Genomic DNA, 24,586 nt, shown 5'->3' on the forward strand with positions numbered 1-24,586 from the left:
GGTAGGTAGTGCAGGCCACGGACAGTGGTGAAGACCGCTAACGGTGGCTAATAGCAAGTAGCTAGTTAGCTGGCTAGTTTCAGCCGTAGGTTCTTGATAAAAAATAAAGAAATAATAGAATCCGTTCCACATTGGGTGAGGCAGGTTGCAGGAAAGTGAGATAGAGAAATATATACAAATAAAAGACAAAAAACAACAGGCTATTTACACGAGGACACATCACAATACAATACACGACCGCACTGCTACGCCATCTTGGAAACATTATTAATAAACTGGACGTGGTGAGTTTATATTCATTTAATAGTCACCAGTCAACTCATTTACGCTCAAAAGTTACTTCAACTTCAACCGGTGAATGCTAGCTATGCTAGCTATTCTACCAGCCTGTCTTAATGAGAATTACCACACTAATAGCACAACCTGCACGTCTCCTGAGTGGCGCAGTGGTCTAAGGCACTGCATCGCAGTGCTAACTGTGCCACTAGAGATCCTGGTTCGAATCCAGGCTCTGTCGCAGCCGGCCGCGACCGGGAGACTCATGGGCGGCGCACAATTGGCCCAGCGTTGTCCAGGGTAGGGGAGGGAATGGCCGGCAGGGATGTAGCTCAGTTGATAGAGCATGGCGTTTGCAACGCCAGGGTTGTGGGTTCGATTCCCACGGGGGGGCAGTATAAACAAAAAAACAAAAAAAATGTATTCACTAACTGTAAGTCGCTCTGGATAAGAGCGTCTGCTAAATGACTAAAATGTAAATGTAAATGTAAAAATGTATATTTCTAAGGGGTATGCAGTAGGTTGATAATGTTATTACCAAAGTATGCTGTATCGGACATTTTAAACAACATTCCCAGCTAAAGAGAAAACAGTCATGGTATTTAATTTAAGAGTATGAGCAAAATATAACAAGGCAAATTTGAGCCTTAATTTGACTGGGCGCCAAAATGCAGATTTGTAGTTCTTACCCAGTAGAGGGGCGTGGCCACTGTGAAACGTCATTCCGTGAGAGACTACGCCAACGTGAACAGATGACGTTACAAACACCCGGTCGTCCATCTTGGAAACTGTCGACAGTTATTTTACACAAATGGGCGCCAGGGGACTAAAAATCAAAAAATCCCAGCGCATTGAGCAGAATAAAATAAAGACTTCTCGACTTGAATAACGTTGAAAATCTCAAAATGTCCAAACTGGAGTTGTTCAACGCGTATCTTACCGAACGACTGACCGCGGCGGCGATGGAGATAACGTCGGCGGTAGAGAGAACAATAACTGACTACCAGGAGGAAATCTCCCGTTCCAAGGAGGAGAACGAACGGCTACGACTGCTGCTGGACTTCAAACCACATTTACAGTTACTTACTAAAGGTATGTGTGGACACCGGTTGCCCTAGCTAGCTATATCAATCTGTAAGGCAGGGTTCTTCAATTCCGGTCCTGGGGGGCCGAAACACCTCTGTTTTTCATCCTCTCCTTCTAATCAGGGGCTAATTCAGACCTGGGACACCAGGTGAGTGCAATTAACTACCAGGTAGAAATAAAAAACAGAAGTGTTTCGGCCCTCCAGGACCGGAATTGAAGAACCCTGCTGTAAGGGATGAGATAATTATGGCCTCTCTCTTAGTATTATCAACAACCGATTTAGAATTGGATTCACATCAACTCACCAGTCTCAACTTGGCTAGGTAGCTAGCTAACTTACAATCTAACTGGATAGCTGCTAGCTAACTGGATAGCTGCTAGCTAACTAGCTAGCACAAATGGATGAATTTATCCCACCGTAAACTAGCTAGTTTGCTAAACATGTAGTTAGCTATGTAACAGTAACTGCATGTGTTTCTGAGAACTATGGGTACAATTTTAGATTCCAAACGTCGAATTATTTATTTAATGATAACATGACTTACTTGTATTTTATTTTCTTCTAATCAAGACCCCCATCAGCTCACCCTCCCAGTCTCTGCAGAGGAGGTTCCCCCTGAACAGCAGCACTGTGAGCAAGAGGAGGACCCAGAGCCCACACAGATTAAAGAGGAACAGGAGGAATTTTGCAGGACCAGTCAGGAGGAAGAGCAGCTTCAAGGGCAGGAGTCTGATACCAAAGACTTCATAACTGTCTGTGTGGTAAGTGACTGTGAGGGTATGAACACAGCTCGGCCCTCACATCACGCTGTGGAGAGTAGAGACGGGGGTTCACCGTTCAATAACATGACTGGAGAGATCCAGACAGAGCCTGATGATGAATATTATATAGACTACATAGTATCAGAACCATCCAGTCCTGCAGCTCAGAGTGAAAACAGTGTTAACAGTGGAAGGGACAATGATGGAGAGAGCAGGGAGCCACCGTCGGGGTCAAAGCCACGGAAATCACAAAGAAAACAGAAGAAGAAGAAAGGAACAAGCTTTCTTGAAGATGCTGCTCCTTATTGCTGCAAGCTGTGTGGGAGGACTTTTGTTCGTATGGGTTTTTTGGTTAACCACGTGCAAAGAACACACACAAAGCATGCTGAACAATACCGCTGTGGTGTGTGTGAAGTAGTCTTGGACTCCAAAGCAAATCTGACAGTCCATGTGCAAACCCACACTAAAGAGAAAACTACTCCTCACCCTCAAACCCACACTGAACCAAAACCTAGGCCCACTCCTCACCCTCAAACCCACACTGAACCAAAACCTAGGCCCACTCCTCACCCTCAAACCCACACTGAACCAAAACCTAGGCCCACTCCTCACCCTCAAACCCTCACTGAACCAAAACCTAGGCCCACTGCTCACAGGCAAACCTTCACTAAAGGGAAGCCTACTCCTCAACTTCAACCTGCAGCCAAACCTACTTGTCATGTTTGTGGCAAATGTTTCCCTTACAATCATAATCTGAAACTACACATGCGCACTCACACGGGCGAGAAACCGTTCAAATGCAAAGAATGTGGTAAATGCTTCCAATCTAAGGGATACATGAACGTGCACATGAGGCTTCACACTGGAGAGAAACTGTTCCAGTGCACAGAATGTGGCAAAGGCTTCCCTACCAAGCAATACCTGACCAAACATATGCTGTTCCACATAGGGGAGAAATCCTACCAGTGTAAGGACTGTGGGAAAGGCTTCCACCAGAGGGAAGACCTTGAAAAGCATCAGCCGACTCACATAGAGGAGAAGCCATATGGTTGCCTAGAGTGTGGGAAATGCTTTAAAGACATTTACCATCTGGCCAGACATAAGCTGGTTCACACAGGGGAGAGACCTTTCACATGCGCTGTGTGTGGACGGGGCTTCAGCACCCAAGGCAACCTGAAAGTACACCAGCGGATTCACACAGGAGAGAAACCCTATCGCTGTAAACTCTGTGGTAGATGCTTCACTGGTTTTGCTAGTCTTAAATATCACTTGAACACTATTCACCATTATGACGGTGTCCTTTAAATGACGTGTCTGTCAGTAGATGACAAACCAAAAGAACATCATCACACCATAGTGGCTTTATTGTGTCTTTATGGTAGCCGGCGCAGAACAACCATTAGGACATAGAATCCATAAAGGAATGTATGGTATACACTCTAACACCGAGATTACGGTTCAACATTGGATGTGCAACGCATCTGACAACGGTTATACATATATATATATATATTTGTAAATGTTTTAATGAGTATCAGCTTGAACAGGTTTCCACAACCGTTGTGACCACCACATCCAGGAGCGGTGTGGAAACTCATTGGTCCAAAGATGTTATGATTTGCTGGAATTACAACACTTTGAAAACACGTCGACCTTTGTAATGTTTGCATGTCCACAAACTAGACTAATATGAATGTATTAATCCTCGTTTTTTTGTTGCTTGTTTATTTGCAACGTCATGTTCCACATTGGCCCTTTGTTCAATGTGCCAAACCTGGTGTCATTTCCTTCAGTCACAAAATGGAAAGCCCTATTACAAACCAACACATTTGTTAGACTAGACATAGTCCTTTTGGCGAAAACATTATTTTCTAGATCAGGGGATCCCAAACCTTTTTCACTCAGGGCCCCCTTCCAGCATTGGGGAATATCTAATGTGCGCCACGTCTATTTCTATGGGCACAAGCACTGTTGATGACACAAACCGTTCACATCCCTCTTGTTTCCCGAGAGATCTTTGCAGGCTTAAAGCTTATTTACTGCAATTCTACACATTCTCTCACTGATGATGCACTACCCAATTTCGAAATTGCACCTTGTTCCTTAAAAAAAATATATATATATATTTGGGAACCTCTGTTCTAGATCATACTGATCTTTTCCTTAACATGGTGCTGATACATGGTGCTGGTCCTCTGTAGCTCAATTGGTAGAGCACGGCGCTTGTAACGCCAGGGTAGTGGGTTCGATCCCCTGGACCACCCATACGTAAAAATGTATGCACACATGACTGTAAGTCGCTTTGGATAAAAGCGTCTGCTAAATGGCATATTATTATTATACAATCCAAGTGGCGCAGTGGTCTAAGGCACTGCATCGCAGTGCTAGCTGTGCCACTAGAGATCCTGGTTCGAATCCAGGCTCTGTCGTAGCCGGTCGCGACCAGGAGACCCATGGGGCGGCGAATAATTGGCCCAGCGTCGTCCAGGGTAGGGGAGGGAATGGCCGGCAGGGATGTAGCTCAGTTGATAGAGCATGGCGTTTGTAACGCCAGGGTTGTGGATTCGATTGTGGGTTCGAGTATGGAAAAAAATAATGTAGGCACTCACTAACTGTAAGTCGCTCTGGATAAGAGCGTCTGCTAAATGACTAAAATGTAAAATGTAAATATAATAGTGAAGGATGTCCCCCTAGTGAATGTTATTGGTATTACATTACAAAAGTCCTCTACTGTGAACTCCCTGTTTTATCCAACAGATGGTGCCAAAGACACTGAGCTGGGGGGGGGGGGGGGGGGGGGGGGGTGGAGTTCAATCAGTTGAGACCTCTGTGTTTGTAGTCCAGAGGTCTTATAAATGGACTATTGATGAAGCTGGTAAGCATTTCAGACAGTTGACTAGTCAATTCAGATGTTTTATTTACCAAAGGGCACCACAACTCTTAAGTATACATTGCTCATGTTCAGATACAAACTTTTTTTTTTTTTTTTTAGAACATATCTGTTCTGCAGGAAAAGGTCCACTGTAAACTTTAGTTAGTATAGTTCTTGTTTAAAAATAAGAAATGTTGTATATATAATAGAACCAGTCCTGGCTGACTGTATGCTCCCCAGAGAGGACCAATAAAGTTAACTTGTTCTGTACTATGTTGTAACCTACTGCAATGTACCGGAACACTTTAATTGACATGAACATCACTGAGGCCATGCAAAACACTGGTTACTAAAATAACACATTAAAAACAAAGACAAATGGATACATGGAAATATCAACATTCAATAGCAGACTCACTGGTGAACATTGAACAGAGTAATCATGGTTTTTGCTTCCCAGTGTAAACTGTGTCCAGCCCTCTTCCCCAAAGTTATGTAACAAGCAAGGAAAACATGGTTGAGGCTTTCTGCTCTCTTTCTTTCTTTCTTTCCCTAAATCTCTTTGTTCTCTCTCTCTCTGTCTCTCTCTCTCTCTCTCTCTCTCTCTCTCTCTCTCTCTCTCTCGCTCTCTCTCTCTCTCTCTCTCTCTGTCTCTCTCTCTGTCTCTCTCTCTGTCTCTCTCTCTCTCTCTCTCTGTCTCTCTCTCTCTCTCTCTCTCTCTCTCTCTCTCTCTCTCTCTCTCTCTTTCTCTCTCTCTCTCTCTCTGTCTCTCTCTCTCTCTCTCTCTCTCTCTCTGTCTCTCTCTGTCTCTCTCTGTCTCTCTCTCTGTCTCTCTCTCTCTCTCTCTCTCTCTCACTAAATGGGGGCCTGTTCGTATAAGAGCGTCTGCTAAATGACTTGAATGTGAATGTAAATCTCTGTCCTGTGGGTGACTGAAGGGACAGTGGGTGCTGTAACTGATTGACGGCTGTAGCTGCTGAGGTTGAACATCCCTTAACAGATTGAGTCAGTGGGAAAACAACCGGAACAACATATGTCTGTCTGTCATATTATTCAAATAAGGTAGGTAGGTCATTGGATAATGACAATGAGAACCATTTTGAGACATGAATGAACATACACATACTCCAGCCCCAACCACACACAAACCACCCAATACAGCTAAATCCCCTCACCACAAATAGTCTCGCTCTCTCTTAAATGTTTAAACGGTGTTTAATTTAATTCTCATGTGCCTTGGGAGGTTTTGGTTCAGCACTGGTCTTTTCCCGAGACCTCACTTTAACACATCCTGTCCATACTCTGATATTCTGCCTGGGTGGAGATAGATTATATACAGTACATTGGGAAAGTATTCAGACCCCTTGACTTTTTCCACATTTTGTTACGTTGCAGACGTATTCTAAAATGGATTAAATAAAACATTTTCCTCATCAATCTACACACAATACCCCATCATGACAAAGCGAAAACAGATTTTATATATTTTTGCAAATGTATTAGAAATAAGAAACAAAAATATCTTATTTCTATAAGAATTCAGACCCTTTGCTGTGAGACTCGAAATTGAATTTGATAGGAGTCCACCTGTGGTAAATTCAATTGATAGGACACACCTGTCTATATAAGGTCCCACAGTTGACAGTGCATGTCAGAGGAAAAATCAAGCCACGAGGTCGAAGGAATTGTCCCTAGAGCTCCGAGACAGGATTGTGTCGAGGCACAAATCTGGGGAAGGGTACCATTTTATTTGTAATAAATGTGCAAACATTTCTAAAAACCTGTTTGTGCTTTGTCATTATGGGGTATTGTGTGTAGACTGATGAGGAAAATGTTTTATTTGATCCATTTTAGAATAAGGAAAATGTGGAAAAAGGGACGGGGTCTGAATACTTTCTGAATGCACTATATTCTATAGACATCTAAACAGTCTGCCTGGGTGGAGACATATTCTATAGACATCTAAACAGTCTGCCTGGGTGGAGACATATTCTATAGACATCTAAACAGTCTGCCTGGGTGGAGACATATTCTATAGACATCTAAACAGTCTGCCTGGGTGGAGACATATTCTATAGACATCTAAACAGTCTGCCTGGGTGGAGACATATTCTATAGACATCTAAACAGTCTGCCTGGGTGGAGACATATTCTATAGACATCTAAACAGTCTGCCTGGGTGGAGACATATTCTATAGACATCTAAACAGTCTGCCTGGGTGGAGACATATTCTATAGACATCTAAACAGTCTGCCTGGGTGGAGACATATTCTATAGACATCTAAACAGTCTGCCTGGGTGGAGACATATTCTATAGACATCTAAACAGTCTGCCTGGGTGGAGACATATTCTATAGACATCTAAACAGTCTGCCTGGGTGGAGACATATTCTATAGACATCTAAACAGTCTGCCTGGGTGGAGACATATTCTATAGACATCTAAACAGTCTGCCTGGGTGGAGACATATTCTATAGACATCTAAACAGTCTGCCTGGGTGGAGACATATTCTATAGACATCTAAACAGTCTGCCTGGGTGGAGACATATTCTATAGACATCTAAACAGTCTGCCTGGGTGGAGACATATTCTATAGACATCTAAACAGTCTGCCTGGGTGTTTGAGTGATAGACTCTTGATGGAGAGGTATTTTTTTTTTGTATTTGTGGACTAATGTGAGATCCGATGATAAGACGATCGTTTAAGCCCAGTGCAGTTAAAGATTTGATTTTCCTTTGTTTTACATTCATTTTCATACTATGAGGTGGGAATAATACTGTGACAATTTGTAGTGTAACAGCTGTTTTGAAAAGACTGCCTGAAATGTCAACCTGTTTTGGTGGGATGGAGTTTTGGCCTGCCTGGTGACACCACCTGGTGGTAAATTAGTTAATAGATAATAGTTATAAACCTCTGCCAATAACAATTTTTAAATAATTTAAAATAATTTGACATGATTTATATTAATCGGGAACAACATATAGACTTTGAAATGAACAAGGGAGAGGTTAAACGTACGTGTAGCTCAGCTGGTGACGTGTAGCTCAGCTGGTAGAGCACGGCGCTTGTAACGCCAAGGTAGTGGGTTCGATTCCCCGGGACCACCCATACACAAAAATATATAATGTATGCACGCATGACTGTAAGTCGCTTTGGATAAAAGCGTCTGCTAAATGGCATATTAATAATTAATTAATAATTAATTAATTACGCGGTAAATTGCAGAGTGCCGCTCCCGCCGCCCAGAGTGGCCGGCAGCCTATAGCAGCACGTTCAATCGTGCGTCAAGAATTCAGCATAGCAAGTTTGGCTGAAGATCTGGTTATTAAATGGGTAAATAGTTTCATCCATTCTCTGTTTCATGAATTTATTCACAGGTAAATAGTAATATGCCCTGAACCGCTCTGGTGACAAACAATCTTTGCTGCCCTGTTTCCAATTGTCCACATGGCTGGGAGAACCTATTCAAGTAAGTAAATACATTTCAAAAATGTAAAAAAATAAGATGTATTATTAGCTAACTAGCTACAGTGCAGGCTAACTCAAATGAGCTGCTAACGCTAGCTATCTAGCCAACTTTACATACTGTATAGCTAGCTAGCTAAGTAAATTAAATATCACCAGCTACCTAACTTCATATTAACTAGCTATCTTGATGTATTTAACATTGTAAAATACAAACTTCAAATGCATTTGTAGGAAGCTAGCTAGCTAACAGCCATGGAGGAGGGTGAAATGATAGCAGCCCCATCTGTCAAACTGAGAGAGTAAGCTGTTCTGGATAGGGCAGGTTCTGTTGTGTAATTCCAGTCGCTAGAAGTGAGGACAGAGATAACAGTAACATCATATTCAGTGCTGTCTAATTTGAGTATAATGAAGTCTGTTCCTTGTGATGTTTTCTGTCCTCAGATACAGAGAGCTGTGAAAGCCTGTCTGAAGGTCCCAATGAAGAGCGGTGGTTCTCTGTCCTGGTCCCGGGGACTCAAAGGGCTGCGCACTGTTGTTTTTACCTCGGCACTACACAGCTGATTCAAATGATCAACTCATCATCTAGCTTCAACTGGTATTTATGTATTCATTTGTGATGCTATCCTTGATATGATCATGCTATTGTCACATGCTACGTATGCATCTATCTATCCAATGGTATCATGATTTGTTATAAGAGATATTATACTTTAGTAATCCACAATGACCTGGTGATGTGAAAGTCTAATAATGACATTATCTTCCATATTCCTACAGACACCTTGTAACTGGAGATTCCTTCAAAACGATTGCCTACAGTTACCGTGTAGGGCACTGCAAGGTTGGGTGACCAGGGCCACCTGAGACTGCCTCCTGGGGGAATTCAAGCGGGTGTGTGAAGGCTTCCTGTGTCCTGCATAACTTCATGAGGATGGACACGAGGACCAGGAGGGGACCTGCAGCTCGCCGCCGTGTGCCAGAGGAGAGGTCTGCTGCTCTGCAGGATGTTACCAGGATGGGGGGGCCAACAACGCAGCACGGGAGGCAATCCGTGTGCCGGGAGATCTACACCTCCTACTTCTTCGAAGAGGGTGCTGTTCCCTAGCAACACCATAGACTACACTATGCACAACCAAAGGCTCTTTTAAGAGCCATCCACATTGCAATACGAGTATTCTTCCATTTACTTAGCTATGTCAACTGCAGTTATTCAATTCCCAGTTTCTCTCCCTTTGATCTCTACTTCTCAGGTGAGAGGGCTGTTCAGGTAAGGGTGAAGTCTGTACAAAACAGGGTATTTTTTAAGAGTCACCCATGTTGAAAACATTTAGAACAATTAGACACCCTATTAGACACCCACACCTACACACTGGTGTATCAAGCTGATTGATGGATTGTGTTGTGCAGTAAGCAGGCTCAGGTGTAGAACTGTGGCTCCTTCCACCTTCAGAGAACAGGCCAGAGGACCAACCATGGAGAATAGTAAGACACTTCATTATTTATATTTATACACTACTGGTCAAAAGTTTTAGAACACCTACTCATTGAAGGGTTTTTCTTTATTTTTAAAATGTTCTACATTGTTGAATAATAGTGAAGACATCAAAACTATGAAATAACACATATGGAATCATGTAGTAACCAAAAAAGTGTTAAACAAATCAAAATATATTTTATATTTGAGATTCTTCAAATAACCACCCTTTGCCTTGATGACAGCTTTGCACACTCTTGGCATTCTCTCAACCAGCTTCACCTGGAATGCTTTTCCAACAGTCTTGAAGGAGTTCCCACATATGCTGAGCACTTGTTGGCTGCTTTTCCTTCACTCTGCTGTCCGTCTCATCCCAAACCATCTCAATTGGGCTGAGATCGGGGGATTGTGGAGGCCAGGTCATCTGATGCAGCACTCCATCACTCTCCTTCTTGGTCAAATAGCCCTTACACAGCCTGGAGGTGTGTTGGGTCATTGTCCTGTTGAAAAACAAATAATAGTCCCACTAAGCCCAAACCAGATAGTAAATGCTTTAGCTAGCTAGATGCTTTAAATCCACTGTTTCACAAGATGACAGCCTGGTTTGCTGATTTTCTCAGGAGTCACTAAAACATTAAACAACATGAATTACAGTGCCTTCGGAAAGTATTCAGACCCCTTGACTTTTTCCACATTTTGTTACGTTACAGCCTTATTCTAAAATTATTTAAAATATATATCCTCAGCAATCTACACACAATACCCTATAATGAAAAAGCGTAAACAGGTTTTTAGAAATGTTTGCTAATTTATTAAAAATAAAAAACAGAAATACCTTATTTATGTAAGTATTCAGACCCTTTGCTATGAGACTCGAAATTGAGCTCAGGTGCATCCTGTTTCCATTGATCATCCTTGAGATGTTTCTACAACTTGATTGTAGTCCACCTGTGGTAAATTCAATTGATTGGACATGATTTGGAAAGGCACACACCTGTCTATATAAGGTCCCACAGTTGACAGTGCATGTCAGAGCAAAAACCAAGCCAGGAATTCGAAGGAATTGTCCTTAGAGCTCCGAGACAGGATTGTGTCGAGGCACAGATCTGTGGAAGGGTACTGAAAAATTTCTGCAGCATTGAAGGTCCCCAAGAATACAGTGGCCTCCATCATTCTTGAATGGAAGAAGTTTGGAACCACCAAGACTCTTCCTAGAGCTGGCCGCCCGGCCAAACTGAGCAATTGGGGGTGAATGGCCTTGTTCAGGGAGTTGACCAAGAACCAGATGGTCACTCTGACAGAGCTCTAGAGTTCCTCTGTGGAGATGGAAGAACATTCCAGAAGGACAACCATCTCTGCAGCACTTCACCAATCAGGCCTTTATGGTAGAGTGGCCAGACGGAAGCCACTCCTCAGTAAAAGGCACATGACAACCTGCTTGGAGTTTGCCAAAAGTCACCTAAAGACTCTCAGACCATGAGAAACAAGATTCTCTGGTCTGATGAAACCAAGATTGAACTCTTTGGCCTGAATGCCAAGCGTCACGTCTGGAGGAAACCTGACACCATCCCTACGGTGAAGCATGGTGGTGGCAGCATCATAATGTGAGGATGTTTTTCAGCGGCAGGGATATTGTTTAAGCATTCCAAAAATTGTCCATTTATAAATTGCAATCTGTTCAGGTCGGGGGGGATGGGGGGTATACAGAAGATGGCTCTATTTGGTAAAATAACAAGTCCATATTATGGCAAGAACAGCTCAAATAAGCAAAGAGAAAACGACCGTTCATCATTACTTTAAGACATGAAGGTCAGTCAATACGAAACATTTCAAGAACTTTGAAAGTTTCTTCAAGTGCTGTCGCCAAAACCACGAAGCACTATGATAAAACTGGCTCTCATGAGGACCGCCACAGGAATGGAAGACACAGAGTTATCTCTGCTGCAGAGGATAAGTTAATTAGAGTTACCAGCCTCAGAAATTGCAGCCCAAATACATGCTTCACAGAGTTCAAGTACATTTTTACATTACATTTTAGTCATTTAGCAGACGCTCTTATCCAGAGCGACTTACATGAGCAATTAGGGCAATTAGGGTTAAGTGCCTTAAGGGCACATCAACAGATTTTTCACCTAGTCGGCTCGGGGATTAGAACCAGCGACCTTTCGGTTACTGGCACAACGCTCTTACCCACTAAGCTACCTGCCGCCCTAGTAACAGACACATCTCAACAGCAACTGTTCAGAGGGGACTGTGTGAATCAGGCGTTCATGGTCCAATTACTACAAAGAAACCACTACTAAAGGACACCAATAAGAAGAAGAGACCTGCTTGGGCCAAGAAACACGAGCAATGGACATTAGACTGGTGGAAATCTGTCCTTTGGTCTGGAGTCCAAATGTTCAACAGGACAATGACCCAACACACCTCCAGGCTGTGTAAGGGCTATTTTACCAAGAAGGAGAGTGATGGAGTGCTGCATCAGATGACCTGGCCTCCACAATCCCCCGACCTCAACCCAATTGAGATGGTTTGGATTAGTTGGACAGCAGAGTGAAGGAAAAGCAGCCAACAAGTGCTCAGCATATGTGGGAACTCCTTCAAGAGTGTTGGAAAAGCATTCCTCTTGAAGCTGGTTGAGAGAATGCCAAGAGTGTGCAAAGCTGTCATCAAGGCAAAGGGTGGCTATTTGAAGAATCACAAATATAAAATATAATTTGATTTGTTGAACACTTTTTTGGTTACTACATTATTCTACAATGTAGAAAATAGTAAAAATAAAGAAAAACCCTTGAATGAGTAGGTGTTTCCAAACTTTTGACTGGTAGTGTATATATTTTTGTATTTTTTTGGGCGGGGGGGAACGAACTCTATACATTAAAATGACTAAAACCAAATCGAAACTGTGTAGAAATTATAATGGATCTACATTCATACAGTTTCTTGACTGTGTCCAGCTGGTTAATAACCACTGAAATGAAAGCTAGACAGTCAGGGAGCATTGAAAAATCTGAAAATGATGGATAGAGGACTATTCTTGGCAATGTTTGACGATGAGGAAATATAACACATTTTCATTGCGGCCGTCCGGACCTCGTTGAAGACCAAGCCCTCCGGACCTCGTTGAAGACCAAATGTGGCGCCCGGGGCGGCCGTCCGGACCTCGTTGAAGACCAAATGTGGCGCCCGGGGCGGCCCTCCGGACCTCGTTGAAGACCAAATGTGGCGCCCGGGGCGGCCCTCCGGACCTCGTTGAAGACCAAATGTGGCACCCGGGGCAAAATGAGTTTGACACCCCTGGTATAGACCTTCCCTGTCTCTGGTCCACCCTCCAGTCCAGTTGGTGGCGGTAAAAACCATTACCAACCGCTATATAAAGACCACTTTAGAAGAAGTAGAAGCTCACATCCTCTCCTGTCTGGCAAGAACAGGGTCGTCACTAGTTACCACAGTCACAGAGTCAGAAATCCCTCCTTTTTCTACAATACATTTTCTTAAAGTCACATTTTGAACCCAACCTTAACCGTAACCTTAACCACACTGCTAACCATATTCTTAACCCTAACCTTAACCACACTGCTAACCATATGCCTAACCCTAACCTTAAATTAAGACCAATGTTGACTTTGTGGCTGTGGTAACTAGTGGATACCGCAGAACAGGGGGGCAGGGTTCTGGTCTGGAATCACGGTTTCCACTGTACTCAAAGGGCACTTTTGGAACTGCATTTTAGCTGAAGCCCAAAATTGAGAGAAGTCCAATAGAAAAATCATAAAAATACACTTTCGTTATCACATTTCTGTGCCAAAAATATCCAGTGAATGTTTACTCTTTAAGAATGACGAGCACCTTTGTTAAGAAAGTCAATATCTTGTCTATTTATGGCATTAATGTAGGCCAATTATGCACTTTCATCTACAAATACTCCCAGTCAGTTTACCTAAACCCTTCAATGGATTCTTCCAGGTTAATTCTGAAATCCATCTATATAACACAAGACACTGTGATAGCCTTCACCCTCCCCACTGCCGCACCTCACATAGTCAATTCTCTATCAGATACAGAGGTACAATACTCTGGAATTTTTATCTTCACATTGCCAAAACCTCATCATCCCTCAATAACTTCAAGAGAAGACTGGGGGTCAGCCTGATGAACCAAACTACTCAGTAATCTCCTCCATGAAGACTGGGGGTCAGCCTGATGAACCAAACTACCCAATAATCCCCTCCATGGAGACTGGGGGTCAGCCTGATGAACCAAACTACTCAGTAATCTCCTCCATGAAGACTGGGGGTCAGCCTGATGAACCAAACTACTCAGTAATCTCCTCCATGAAGACTGGGGATCAGCCTGATGAACCAAACTACTCAGTAATCTCCTCCATGAAGACTGGGGGTCAGCCTGATGAACCAAACTACTCAGTAATCTCCTCCATGAAGACTGGGGGTCAGCCTGATGAACCAAACTACCCAATAATCCCCTCCATGGAGACTGGGGGTCAGCCTGATGAACCAAACTACTCAGTAATCTCCTCCATGAAGACTGGGGGTCAGCCTGATGAACCAAACTACTCAGTAATCTCCTCCATGAAGACTGGGGATCAGCCTGATGAACCAAACTACCCAATAATCCCCTCCATGGAGACTGGGGGTCAGCCTGATGAACCAAACTACTCAGTAATCTCCTCCATGGAGACTGGGGGTCAGCCTGATGAACCAAACTACTCAGTAATCTCCTCCATGAAGACTGGGGGTCAGCCTGATGAACCAAACTACTCAGTAATCTCCTCCATGAAGACTGGGGGATCAGCCTGATGAACCAAAGACTGGGGGATCAGCCTGATGAACCAAAGACTGGGGGTCAGCCTGATGAACCAAACTACCCAATAATCCCCTCCATATAGACTAACTCTCACATTCTCACACACTCACATGCACACACATTTAAACAAAACACTTTTTTTTTTTTTTTTCCTGATTACTGATCAATTCATGTATACATTTATAATTAGTAGGTTGTGTTGTCTGTTTTACATTTTTTATTTTTGTACTTAAGTATTGTAAATAGTTTTTTTTTGTGGTGTGGTTTTCATATAAGCCGTTGGGCTTCCAACGTGCACACCGTAAAAAATAAATAAAGTGTTTTCATCTGTATTGTTGTCTGTCACTTGTTTTCTTTTGGTGCAAATAAATAAATACAGTACATAATAAATAGATAATAAATAGATAATAAGTAGATGTTAAATCACCAGAATAGTGGTGTTTCACTGTGGAGCTGAAACTGCTGGTGTTTTATTTCCAATGAGCAGGCTTGCGTTGTGATGAATTCATACAACTATAACACCCAATGCATGTTATTAAATGACACTGACGTTCCAGATAGCTTAGGTTTTCTGCTCACCGATAGCTAATATGAAGACTGGGGGTCTCCCGAGTGATGCTAGCGGTGCCACTAGAGATCCTGGTTCGAATCCAGGCACTGTTGTAGCCGGCCGCGACCGGGAGACCCCATGGGGCGGCACACAATTGGCCCAGCGTCTTCTAGGGTAGGGGACGGAATGGCCGGCAGGGGATGTAGCTCAGTTCGTAGAGCATGGCGTTTGCAACAGCAGGGTTGTGGGTTCGATTCCCACGGGGGGCCAGTAATAATAATATGCCATTTAGCAGACGCTTTTATCCAAAGCGACTTACAGTCATGCGTGCATACATTTTTGTGTATGGGTGGTCCCGGGGATCGAACCCACTACCTTGGCGTTACAAGCACCGTGCTCTACCAGCTGAGCTACAGAGGACCACAGTATGAAGAAAAAAAAAAAGTAATGTATGCACTCACTAACTGTAAGTCGCTCTGGATAAGACCGTCTGCTAAATGACTAAAATGTAAATGTAATGTAAGTTACAAATAATATAGCTGAAATGTGGCAGAGTGAGCAACTAGTGCAGTGAACAACTATCCCAGAATGGAAACATTTAACATGAACAAGTAACAGAACACCCAATGCATGTTATTAAATGACCACTGACGTTCCAGATAGCTTAGTTTTCTATTCACCTTTTATGCACTGATAGCTAATACTGATCGGTGCTATGATGCAACAAAACTAGATCAGAAGGCTACTTTCTCCTAATGACTCATGTAAGCTAAAGCTTACTAATGTAAACTAGGGCGGCAGGTAGCTTAGTGGTTAAGGGCGTTGTGCCAGTACACCGAAAGGTCGCTGGTTCTAATCCCCGAGCCGACTAGGTGAAAAATCTGTCCTTGAGCAAGGCACTTAACCCTAGTTGCTCTGGATAAGAGCGTCTGCTAAAATGTAAATGTCTAAATGCATTGGATACAAAACGAACACTGGCACATTATAAAGGAGGACATGTCCAATGAAATTATATGCATGCATATCAAACAGGAATATATATTACATTAAATGAATACACCATTGTAATATTATGAATTCCTTTTTTTCTCCTTGCAGGGGATTTGACAGATGAACTGCAGCCCCCCCCCCCACCGGTGCCTCAAAACCAGAACCACGGGGAGACATCAACACTTCTCATTTTTAATAATATTAACCCTTTTATTGGTTTTCCTGTATCTGCATGAATCCTTAGAACACAGACCATTGTACAAAAGAAGTCATCCCCAAGTGAGGGACATATCAAGGAGATGAACCGCCAACAGTCAAAGCTTGTTCAGTACATGACGGCAAATTCAATCATGACAAACAGTTTTTTGTAGTTTTTTTTTTAGACAGGTTATGGTCTAAATTGTAGACTATGAATAGTTGAACAAGGTGTTTGTGCTGGGCAGGAATAAAAACTTGCACACAGTGCAGTACCCTGGGGATGGAAATCACCCACGTTTGTATTTTAGAATGAGCTTCATAAGTTACAATGAGCTGACAATTCTGACAATTCTGACAATTCTGCATGATAGAGAATGACATGAGAATGACATGTGGACCTGTTGAAGTTGCTGAGAACCACAACTACCTTTATTAATGTGCAATGATTTTGTAAACAGTTTTGCATATTCATAGACTTTATCAAGTCACGGATTTACTTTCAATTGATCATTTCATAATTGCAAACATTTTCTTAATGTGCAACACAAGAGGGGAAAGGGAAAGTGACAAGAAGAAAGTTAGCTAACGTTAGATAAACAGACACTGCATATGTGTATTGACTGATCATGTACAAATAACTAGGTTAGCCTAGATTATACAGAACACAGCTGGCTGCATTTCCTATGTTTTTAATCAGATGTTGTTAAAACGTTTAGGTAAACAGTCACTGCATGCATGTATTGACCAGGGTTGGGTAGGTTACTTTCTAAATGTAATCTGTTAAAGTCATTAGTTACCTGTCCAAAGTTGTAATTAGTAATATAACTTTTTGATTACCCAAACTCAGTAACGTCATCTGATTACTTTGTTACTAATAGCGTTTGGTCACTAGCTGACACAGCCACAAAGACATAAAATCTCATTTTAAACCTAACCTTAATGACACTGCCATCCCTAATGCATAACCCTAACCTTAAATTAACAGCCCAAAAAAACATTTTAACAATGTAGCACATTTTGTAGCTGGCCCATCTAGCGGAATTCGCTCAGTTCTGCTCAAGGACAAGACTGATCCCAATAAACGTCAACTTGCTTAAGAGGCATTAGAAAAAGCCAAAAATGTATACAACCAATTGAACGGCATCTTGCAGGGTAAATCAATGTTAGAATTTACATACAGTGCATTCGGGAAGTATTCAGACCCCTTTACTTTTTCCACATTTTGTGACTTTACAGCCTTATTCTAAAATGGATGAAATAGTTTTTTTCCCCTCATCAATCTACACACAAAACCACATAATGAGAAAGCAAAAACAGGTTTTTTGACATTTTAGCAAATTTATAAAATAAGAAAAACTTAAATATGACATTTACATAAGTATTCAGACCCTTTACTCAGTACTTTGTTGAAGCACCTTTGGCAGCGAATACAGCCTCAAGTCTTCTTGGGTATGACGCTACAAGCTTGGCACACCTGTATTTGGGGAGTTTCTCCCATTCTTCTCTGCAGATCCTCTCAAGCTCTGTCAGGTTGGATGGAGAGCGTCGCTGCACAGCTATTTTCAGGTCTCTCCAGAGATGTTCGATCCTAAGCACTCAAGGACATTCAGAGGCTTGTCCCAGCCACAACATCATGATCATGTAGTCATGCATCTGCAGTGAGGAAAAAAGGCCTGCTTTGGCTGAGCTACCTAGAACAACATCAACTAGCTAGCTATAATATCAGATAAACATTTTCAGGAAAAACATGGATAGAACTAGCTACCTGGTCAGGTTTAGTCAGATAATCACTGTGCTTCTGACTCTGCATTTTTCTTGCTCTCAGGAGTTTGTGTCCGCAAAGCACTTTGTGACTGTTGATCAGGGCTGTCCTGATTAACGTGAGACAGTAGTCATGCATTTGGAACAAGGACAGTGAGTGTTGTGTTGGGGTTGTATGTCATTATTTAGTTGATCTGGAGTGGACTACAATTGAATTTAAATGAATGCTTGCCTAAAAATTTTTGGAGGTTACGGGGGTGATTCTGTTTCCCATCATATTAAATATTATGCCAATATGTCAAAGTTATCAGTTAGGAAGATGGTGCTGTTCTGAATGCCCTGTTGATGACTGTTGATGTTGACAGGACACTCCTAATGCTCTGTTGATGACTGTTGATGTTGACAGGACACTCCTAATGCCCTGTTGATGACTGTTGATGTTGACAGGACACTCCTAATGCTCTGTTGATGACTGTTGATGTTGACAGGACACTCCTAATGCTCTGTTGAACGAGCACCATGGTAAAAGGAGGGGGAGGAAACAGACAGCTTCACAATGTTTGGATGGAGGTGATGCTGTTGCCCATTTTTATTCACAATTATCTGGAAGCTGAAAATGGCCCAGTTCTTCCAGATGTGTCACCCATTGAGCATGTTTGGAATGCTCTGGATATACATGTATGACAGCGTGTTTCAGTTCCCACCAATATCCAGTAACTTCGCACAGCCATTGAAGAGGAGTGGGAAAACATTCCACGGGCCACAATGAAGAGCCTGATCAACTCTATGTGAAGGAGATGTGTCGCGCTGCATGAGGCAAATGGTGTTTACACCAGATAATGACTGGTTTTATGATACACACCATTTACATGTTTAAAAAAAAAAAAAATCTGTGACCAACAGATGCATATCTGCATTCCCAATCATGTGAAATCCATGGATTAGTGCCTAATTAATTAATTTGAATTGACTGATTTCCTCATATGAACTGTAACTCAGTAAAATCTGGAAAATTGTTGCATGTTTTGTGTTTATATTTTTGTTCAGTATACAGAAGTATTACAGTTACTTACTAAAGGTATGTGTGGACACCGGTTGCCCTAGCTAGCTATATCAATCTGTAAGGCAGGGTTCTTCAATTCCGGTCCTGGAGGGCCGAAACCCCTCTGTTTTTCAGCCTCTCCTTCTAATCAGGGGCTAATTCAGACCTGGGACAACAGGTGAGTGCAATTAACTACCAGGAAGAAATACAAAACAGAAGTGTTTCGGCCCTCCAGGACCGGAATTGAAGAACCCTGCTGTAAGGGATGAGATAATTATGGCCTCTCTCTTAGTATTATCAACAACCGATTTAGAATTGGATTCACATCAACTCACCAGTCTCAACTTGGCTAGGTAGCTAGCTAACTCACTATATAACTAGCTAGCAAAATGTATTAATTCTATCCCACTGTAAGCTAGCGTGCTAAACTTTTTAAAACACGTAGCTATGTAATTGCATGTGTTTCTGAGAGTATGGCTACAATTCTAGATTCCAAATGTCTATTTCTACACGTGGGAGAGCAGGGAGCTACCGTCGGGGTCAAAGCCACGGAAATCACAAAGAAAACAGAAGAAGAAGAAAGGAACAAGCTTTTTTGAAGATGCTGCTCCTTATTGCTGCAAGCTGTGTGGGAGGACTTTTGTTCGTATGGGTTTTTTGGTTAACCACGTGCAAAGAACACACACAAAGCATGCTGAACAATACCGCTGTGGTGTGTGTGAAGTAGTCTTGGACTCTAAAGCAAATCTGACAGTCCATGTGCAAACCCACACTAAAGAGAAAACTACTCCTCACCCTCAAACCCACACTAAAGAGAAAACTACTCCTCACCCTCAAACCCACACTAAAGAGAAAACTACTCCGTTGTGACCACCGTCCAGGAGGGATGTGGAAACTCATTGGTCCACACGGCTCTCACTCATTGAGGGTTTTGCACTTGGTCCACAGCCGTTGACTCTTTGCGAACGTTTTGAGCTTTGGCATGTTTGCTTGTCCACAAAACTACAGTAACATTTATTTATTTTCCACCGTTTCTTTTAGGTTTTTTATTGCAGCGGCATTAAAAATTATGACGTTTTTCAGCCAACACCTGGTGGACTAGACAGGCCCTGGTCCAGTATTATAAACCAACACCTGGTGCACTAGACATGCCCTGGTCCAGTATTATAAACCAACACCTGGTGGACTAGACAGGCCCTGGTCCAGTATTATAAACCAACACCTGGTGGACTAGACAGGCCCTGGTCCAGTATTATAAACCAACACCTGGTGGACTAGACAGGCCCTGGTCCAGTATTATAAACCAACACCTGGTGGACTAGACAGGCCCTGGTCCAGTATTATAAACCAACACCTGGTGGACTAGACAGGCCCTGGTCCAGTATTATAAACCAACACCTGGTGGACTAGACAGGCCCTAATCCAGGCCTTGGGCCAAATTCCATTTAAATTCCATTCAGTTCAGAAAGTAAACCAAATCCCAATTCCACATTTTCCTCATTGAAAACCATTGAAGATAATTGGAATTTCGCTGTACTTCCTAAATTGACTGGAATTGAAATGGAATTGATCCCTACCTTGCCCTAGTCTTTATGCCCTAGTCTTTATGCCCTAGTCTTTATGCCACATTACAGTAAGGATAGTGAAGAATAGCTCTCTAGTGCAGTGTATCCCAATGTTGGTCCTCCACTAACCCCAAAGGTACATATTTTTGTCCCGGACAAGCACACGTGATTCTACTTGTCAACTAATCATCAGCTATTGACAAGTTGAAACAGGTGTTTTTGTCTGGGGCTACAACAAAAGTGTGTGCTCTTAAGGGTACTCGCTGACCGGAGTTTCCTAGTGAATACAATTGGTATTACAATATAATTCCACTACAGTGAGTTTCCCAGTCTGTCCAGGAGATGGCGCCAAAGACACACTGAGCAGGGGGGGGATGGAGTTCAATCAGTTCATCTGTTGTGACTACCCTCCCTTCTGTATTTCTATTCTATTATGCGTAGACAATTGATGGTAGGGAGAGATACATTTGACTGGTGAATTCAGATGTATTATAAACCAAACAGCACCTCATCTCCCTAAGAAGATATTGCTCATGTTCAGCTACAAACCACTTAAGAACACCACTCTGCAAGAAATGTTCCTTTGTAAACAGATAAGTTCTTGTTTGACAATAAAATAGATTTCAGATACATCAACATCCAGTGGTCCTTGGCTTTAAGTCATGAAGGGACTAATAAAGTTCTGTAATGTTGTATATATCATAGAACCAGTCCTGGCTGACTGTATGCTCCCCAGAGAGGACCAATAAAGTTAAATTGTTCTGTACTATGTTGTAACCTACTGCAACGTACTGGAACACTTTAATTGACATGAACATCACTGAGGCCATGCAAAACACTGGTTACTAAAATAACACATTAAAAACAAAGACAAATGGAGACATGGAAATATCAACATTCAATAGCAGACTCACTGGTGAACATTGAACAGAGTAATCATGGTTTTTGCTTCCCAGTGTAAACTGTGTCCAGCCCTCTTCCCCAAAGTTATGTAACAAGCAAGGAAAACATGGTTGAGGTTCTCTGCTCTCTTTCTTTCTTTCTTTCTTACCCTAAATCTCTCCTCTCTCTACTCTGTCTTTTTCTGCTACATCCGTGTGCTCTCTCTCTCTCTCTCTCTCTCTCTCTCTCTTTCTCTCTCTCTCTCTCTCTCTCTCTCTCTCTCTCTCTCTCTATCTATCTTTCTCTCTGTCTCTCTCTCTCTCTTTCTCTCTCTCTCTCTTTCTCTCTGTCTCTCTCCCTCTCTTTCTCTCTGTCTCTCTCTCTCTCTCTCTCTCTCTCTCTCTCGCTCTCTCTCTCTCTCTCTCTCTCTCTCTCTCTCTCTCTCTCTCTCTCTCTCTCCCTCTCTATCTATTTCTCTCTCTCTCTCTCTCTCTCTCTCTCTCTCTCTCTCTCTCTCTCTCTCTCTCTCTCTCTCTCTCTCTCTCTCTCTCTCTCTCTCTCTCTCTCTGCTCTCTCTCTCTCTCCTGTTGTATTGTGGAATCTTCAGTCGATAAATTTAATTAAATCAAAATACATTATAAAATAAAAGATGGTTCCACTATGTATTCCTGTCAGTTATATACAATATAAATACTTCAGGGAATTAAGGGTCATGGGATGTCCCTCAGGCTATGGTAATCATATACAGTATATATCTGGCAGTAATATTTGCGGTTTCTCCCTCACCCAGAATTATTCCCAGCTTTATGTTATTAGTAAATGCACCAAAATTGGGAATTGATTGATATATTTTCTTGAAAAAATATGATCTTCTTTTGGAGTATTTCTCCCAGTAGAGGAGACAGTGCATCTCTGTCTCTACCTCCCCTGTCATTCAGTCACCACAGACGCTCCTCTTTGGGTAGCCATGTCTTTATGTGTCTCCTCTTTTCCATAGCCAGTTGGTGGCTGAGCCTGTATTTAGTCAGGATCTGTCTCTGTTTTGTATCTCTGACAGAGTAGAGATATTCTGACCATTTGTGTTCTCTTTGGAGGGCCAAATAGCAATTTAGTTCATTCTGTGTTTTTGTTTCATTTTCCCAATTTGTCAAATAGGAGGTTTTAATTTCTGTAAAAAATTTGATTGATTTCCCTGTGTGTTTGGACAATAGGGTTGTTTAGTGTTTTTAACAGCTGACATAGGGGACTCTTTTCAGGGCTCAGCTCTTGGGTTTCCAGTGCTTTGAATTGTAAGGCTGTTTTGGGACTTCATTTCAAATGTTGCCAACATCTTAGTGTCCTTTCTTTATATTTACAACTAAAGAGAATAAAGTTCCGCTCTGCATGCATCATTTGGTACTGTCTTTTGGATATTTAGGATCATTCTGCAGAATTCTGTATTTACATTTTCTATTGGATTTTTCTCCCAACGCTTATAATCATATAGTGCAATTGGTAAAATTACACTATTGAATATTTTGCAACAGATTTGGATAGGAAGATTTATTGTTGAGAATTGCCTTTTTATGGAGTAAAATGCTTTGCAGGCTTTTTCTTTTAGTGCATTCACTGCCAGATCAAATCCACCAGAGGTACTGATTGTCAGTCCCAGGTAGTTATACCATTGGACGTGTTCAACCAGGAGGTATTTCCTCATTTGAGGTACTGATTGTCAGTCCCAGGTAGTTGGACCATTGGACATGTTCAACCACGGTATTTCCTCATTTGAAGGAGTGTCTGCTGCTCTGATTCCTGGCCTTTTTCTGGAAAATCACGACTTTGGTTTTCTGAAAATTTATGTTTATTGCCCAGTTGATGCTGTATTCCCAAAGAATGTTAAGTTGTCCCTGTAGACCTTGCTCTGTTGGTGACAGTAGGACAAGGTCATCTGCGTACAGCAACGGCCTCCTGATCTTTGAGGGTGAGTCCAGGGGCTGCAGATCGGTCCAACAACACTGCTAGTTTGTTGATGTAGACGTTGAACAGGGTTGGACTTAAACTGCACCATTGTCTCACCCCTCGTCCTCGTGCAAAAAACTCTGTTATTTTATTGTTCAGGTCAATACTGCATGTGTTGTTCAAGTAAATAGATGTTATGATGTCGTGTACTTTACCCCCAACGATGCTGTGGAGGGTTTTGTAATATAATCCAGCAGGCCATATGGAATCGAAAGCATTCTTAAAATCAACAAAACATGCAAATACTTTTCCTCTGCTTTTCTGATGAACGTGCTGGTTTATTAGTGCGTGTAATGTGTGTATGTGGTCTGTTGTTCTGTGTTTGGGTAGGAAGCCAATTCGTTTTTTTGCTGAGAGCGTTATGTTGTGTGAGGAAGGTCTGTATTGGGTCGTTGAGAATACAGCAGAACAGTTTCCCCATGTTACTGGTGAAACATACTTTAGTGTCTAATTTGTCACCTTTTTTATATAAGGGGGTTATGAGCCCCTGGTTCCAAATATCAGGGAAGCAGCAACTCTCCAGAACCAGGTTGAATAGTTTTAATAAGGCATCCTGCAGCTCAGGAGTACTGTGTTTAAGCATTTCATTCCAGATGCTCCCTGGGCCACAGGCCTTTCTAAGTTTAAGGCTTTGTATTGTCTTTTTTTAAAGTTCAGCCTGTGTAATTTGGTAGTCAATCGGGTTCTGGTTGTTTTTCATTGTGTGTTCTAGGGAGCTGAGTTTTTTCTTGCATATTTTCTTGGTTTAAAGTAAGGTCTTCGGATGGTATTGTTCCATAGAGACTTTCAAAGGGATCTTTCCAAATGATGCTATTTTTAGAATGGCTAGGTCATT

General features: G+C 42.2%; 1 protein-coding gene across 2 annotated transcripts; it reads left to right on the forward strand.

The window, feature by feature from the left end:
* The first annotated feature begins 1,022 nt into the window (after window positions 1–1,022).
* On the forward strand, window positions 1,023–17,342 carry LOC311115825 (uncharacterized protein). Of its 2 annotated transcripts, XM_084190952.1 has the most exons (3): window positions 1,023–1,368; window positions 1,934–2,124; window positions 16,414–17,342. In XM_084190952.1, exons 1-3 carry the CDS (start codon window positions 1,182–1,184, stop codon window positions 16,420–16,422), a joined length of 387 nt encoding a protein of 128 aa, XP_084047078.1. In that variant the 5' UTR covers window positions 1,023–1,181; the 3' UTR covers window positions 16,423–17,342. The 2 variants fall into 2 exon arrangements, with proteins under 2 accessions (XP_084047078.1, XP_084047077.1); XM_084190951.1 differs by lacking the exon at window positions 16,414–17,342 and having other exon boundaries at window positions 1,934–3,518.
* The last annotated feature ends 7,244 nt before the right edge of the window (window positions 17,343–24,586 follow it).

Source organism: Coregonus lavaretus (genome assembly GCF_964263955.1).
Source record: "Coregonus lavaretus genome assembly, contig: HAP1_SCAFFOLD_1083, whole genome shotgun sequence".
Taxonomy (NCBI): Eukaryota; Metazoa; Chordata; class Actinopteri; order Salmoniformes; family Salmonidae; genus Coregonus; species Coregonus lavaretus.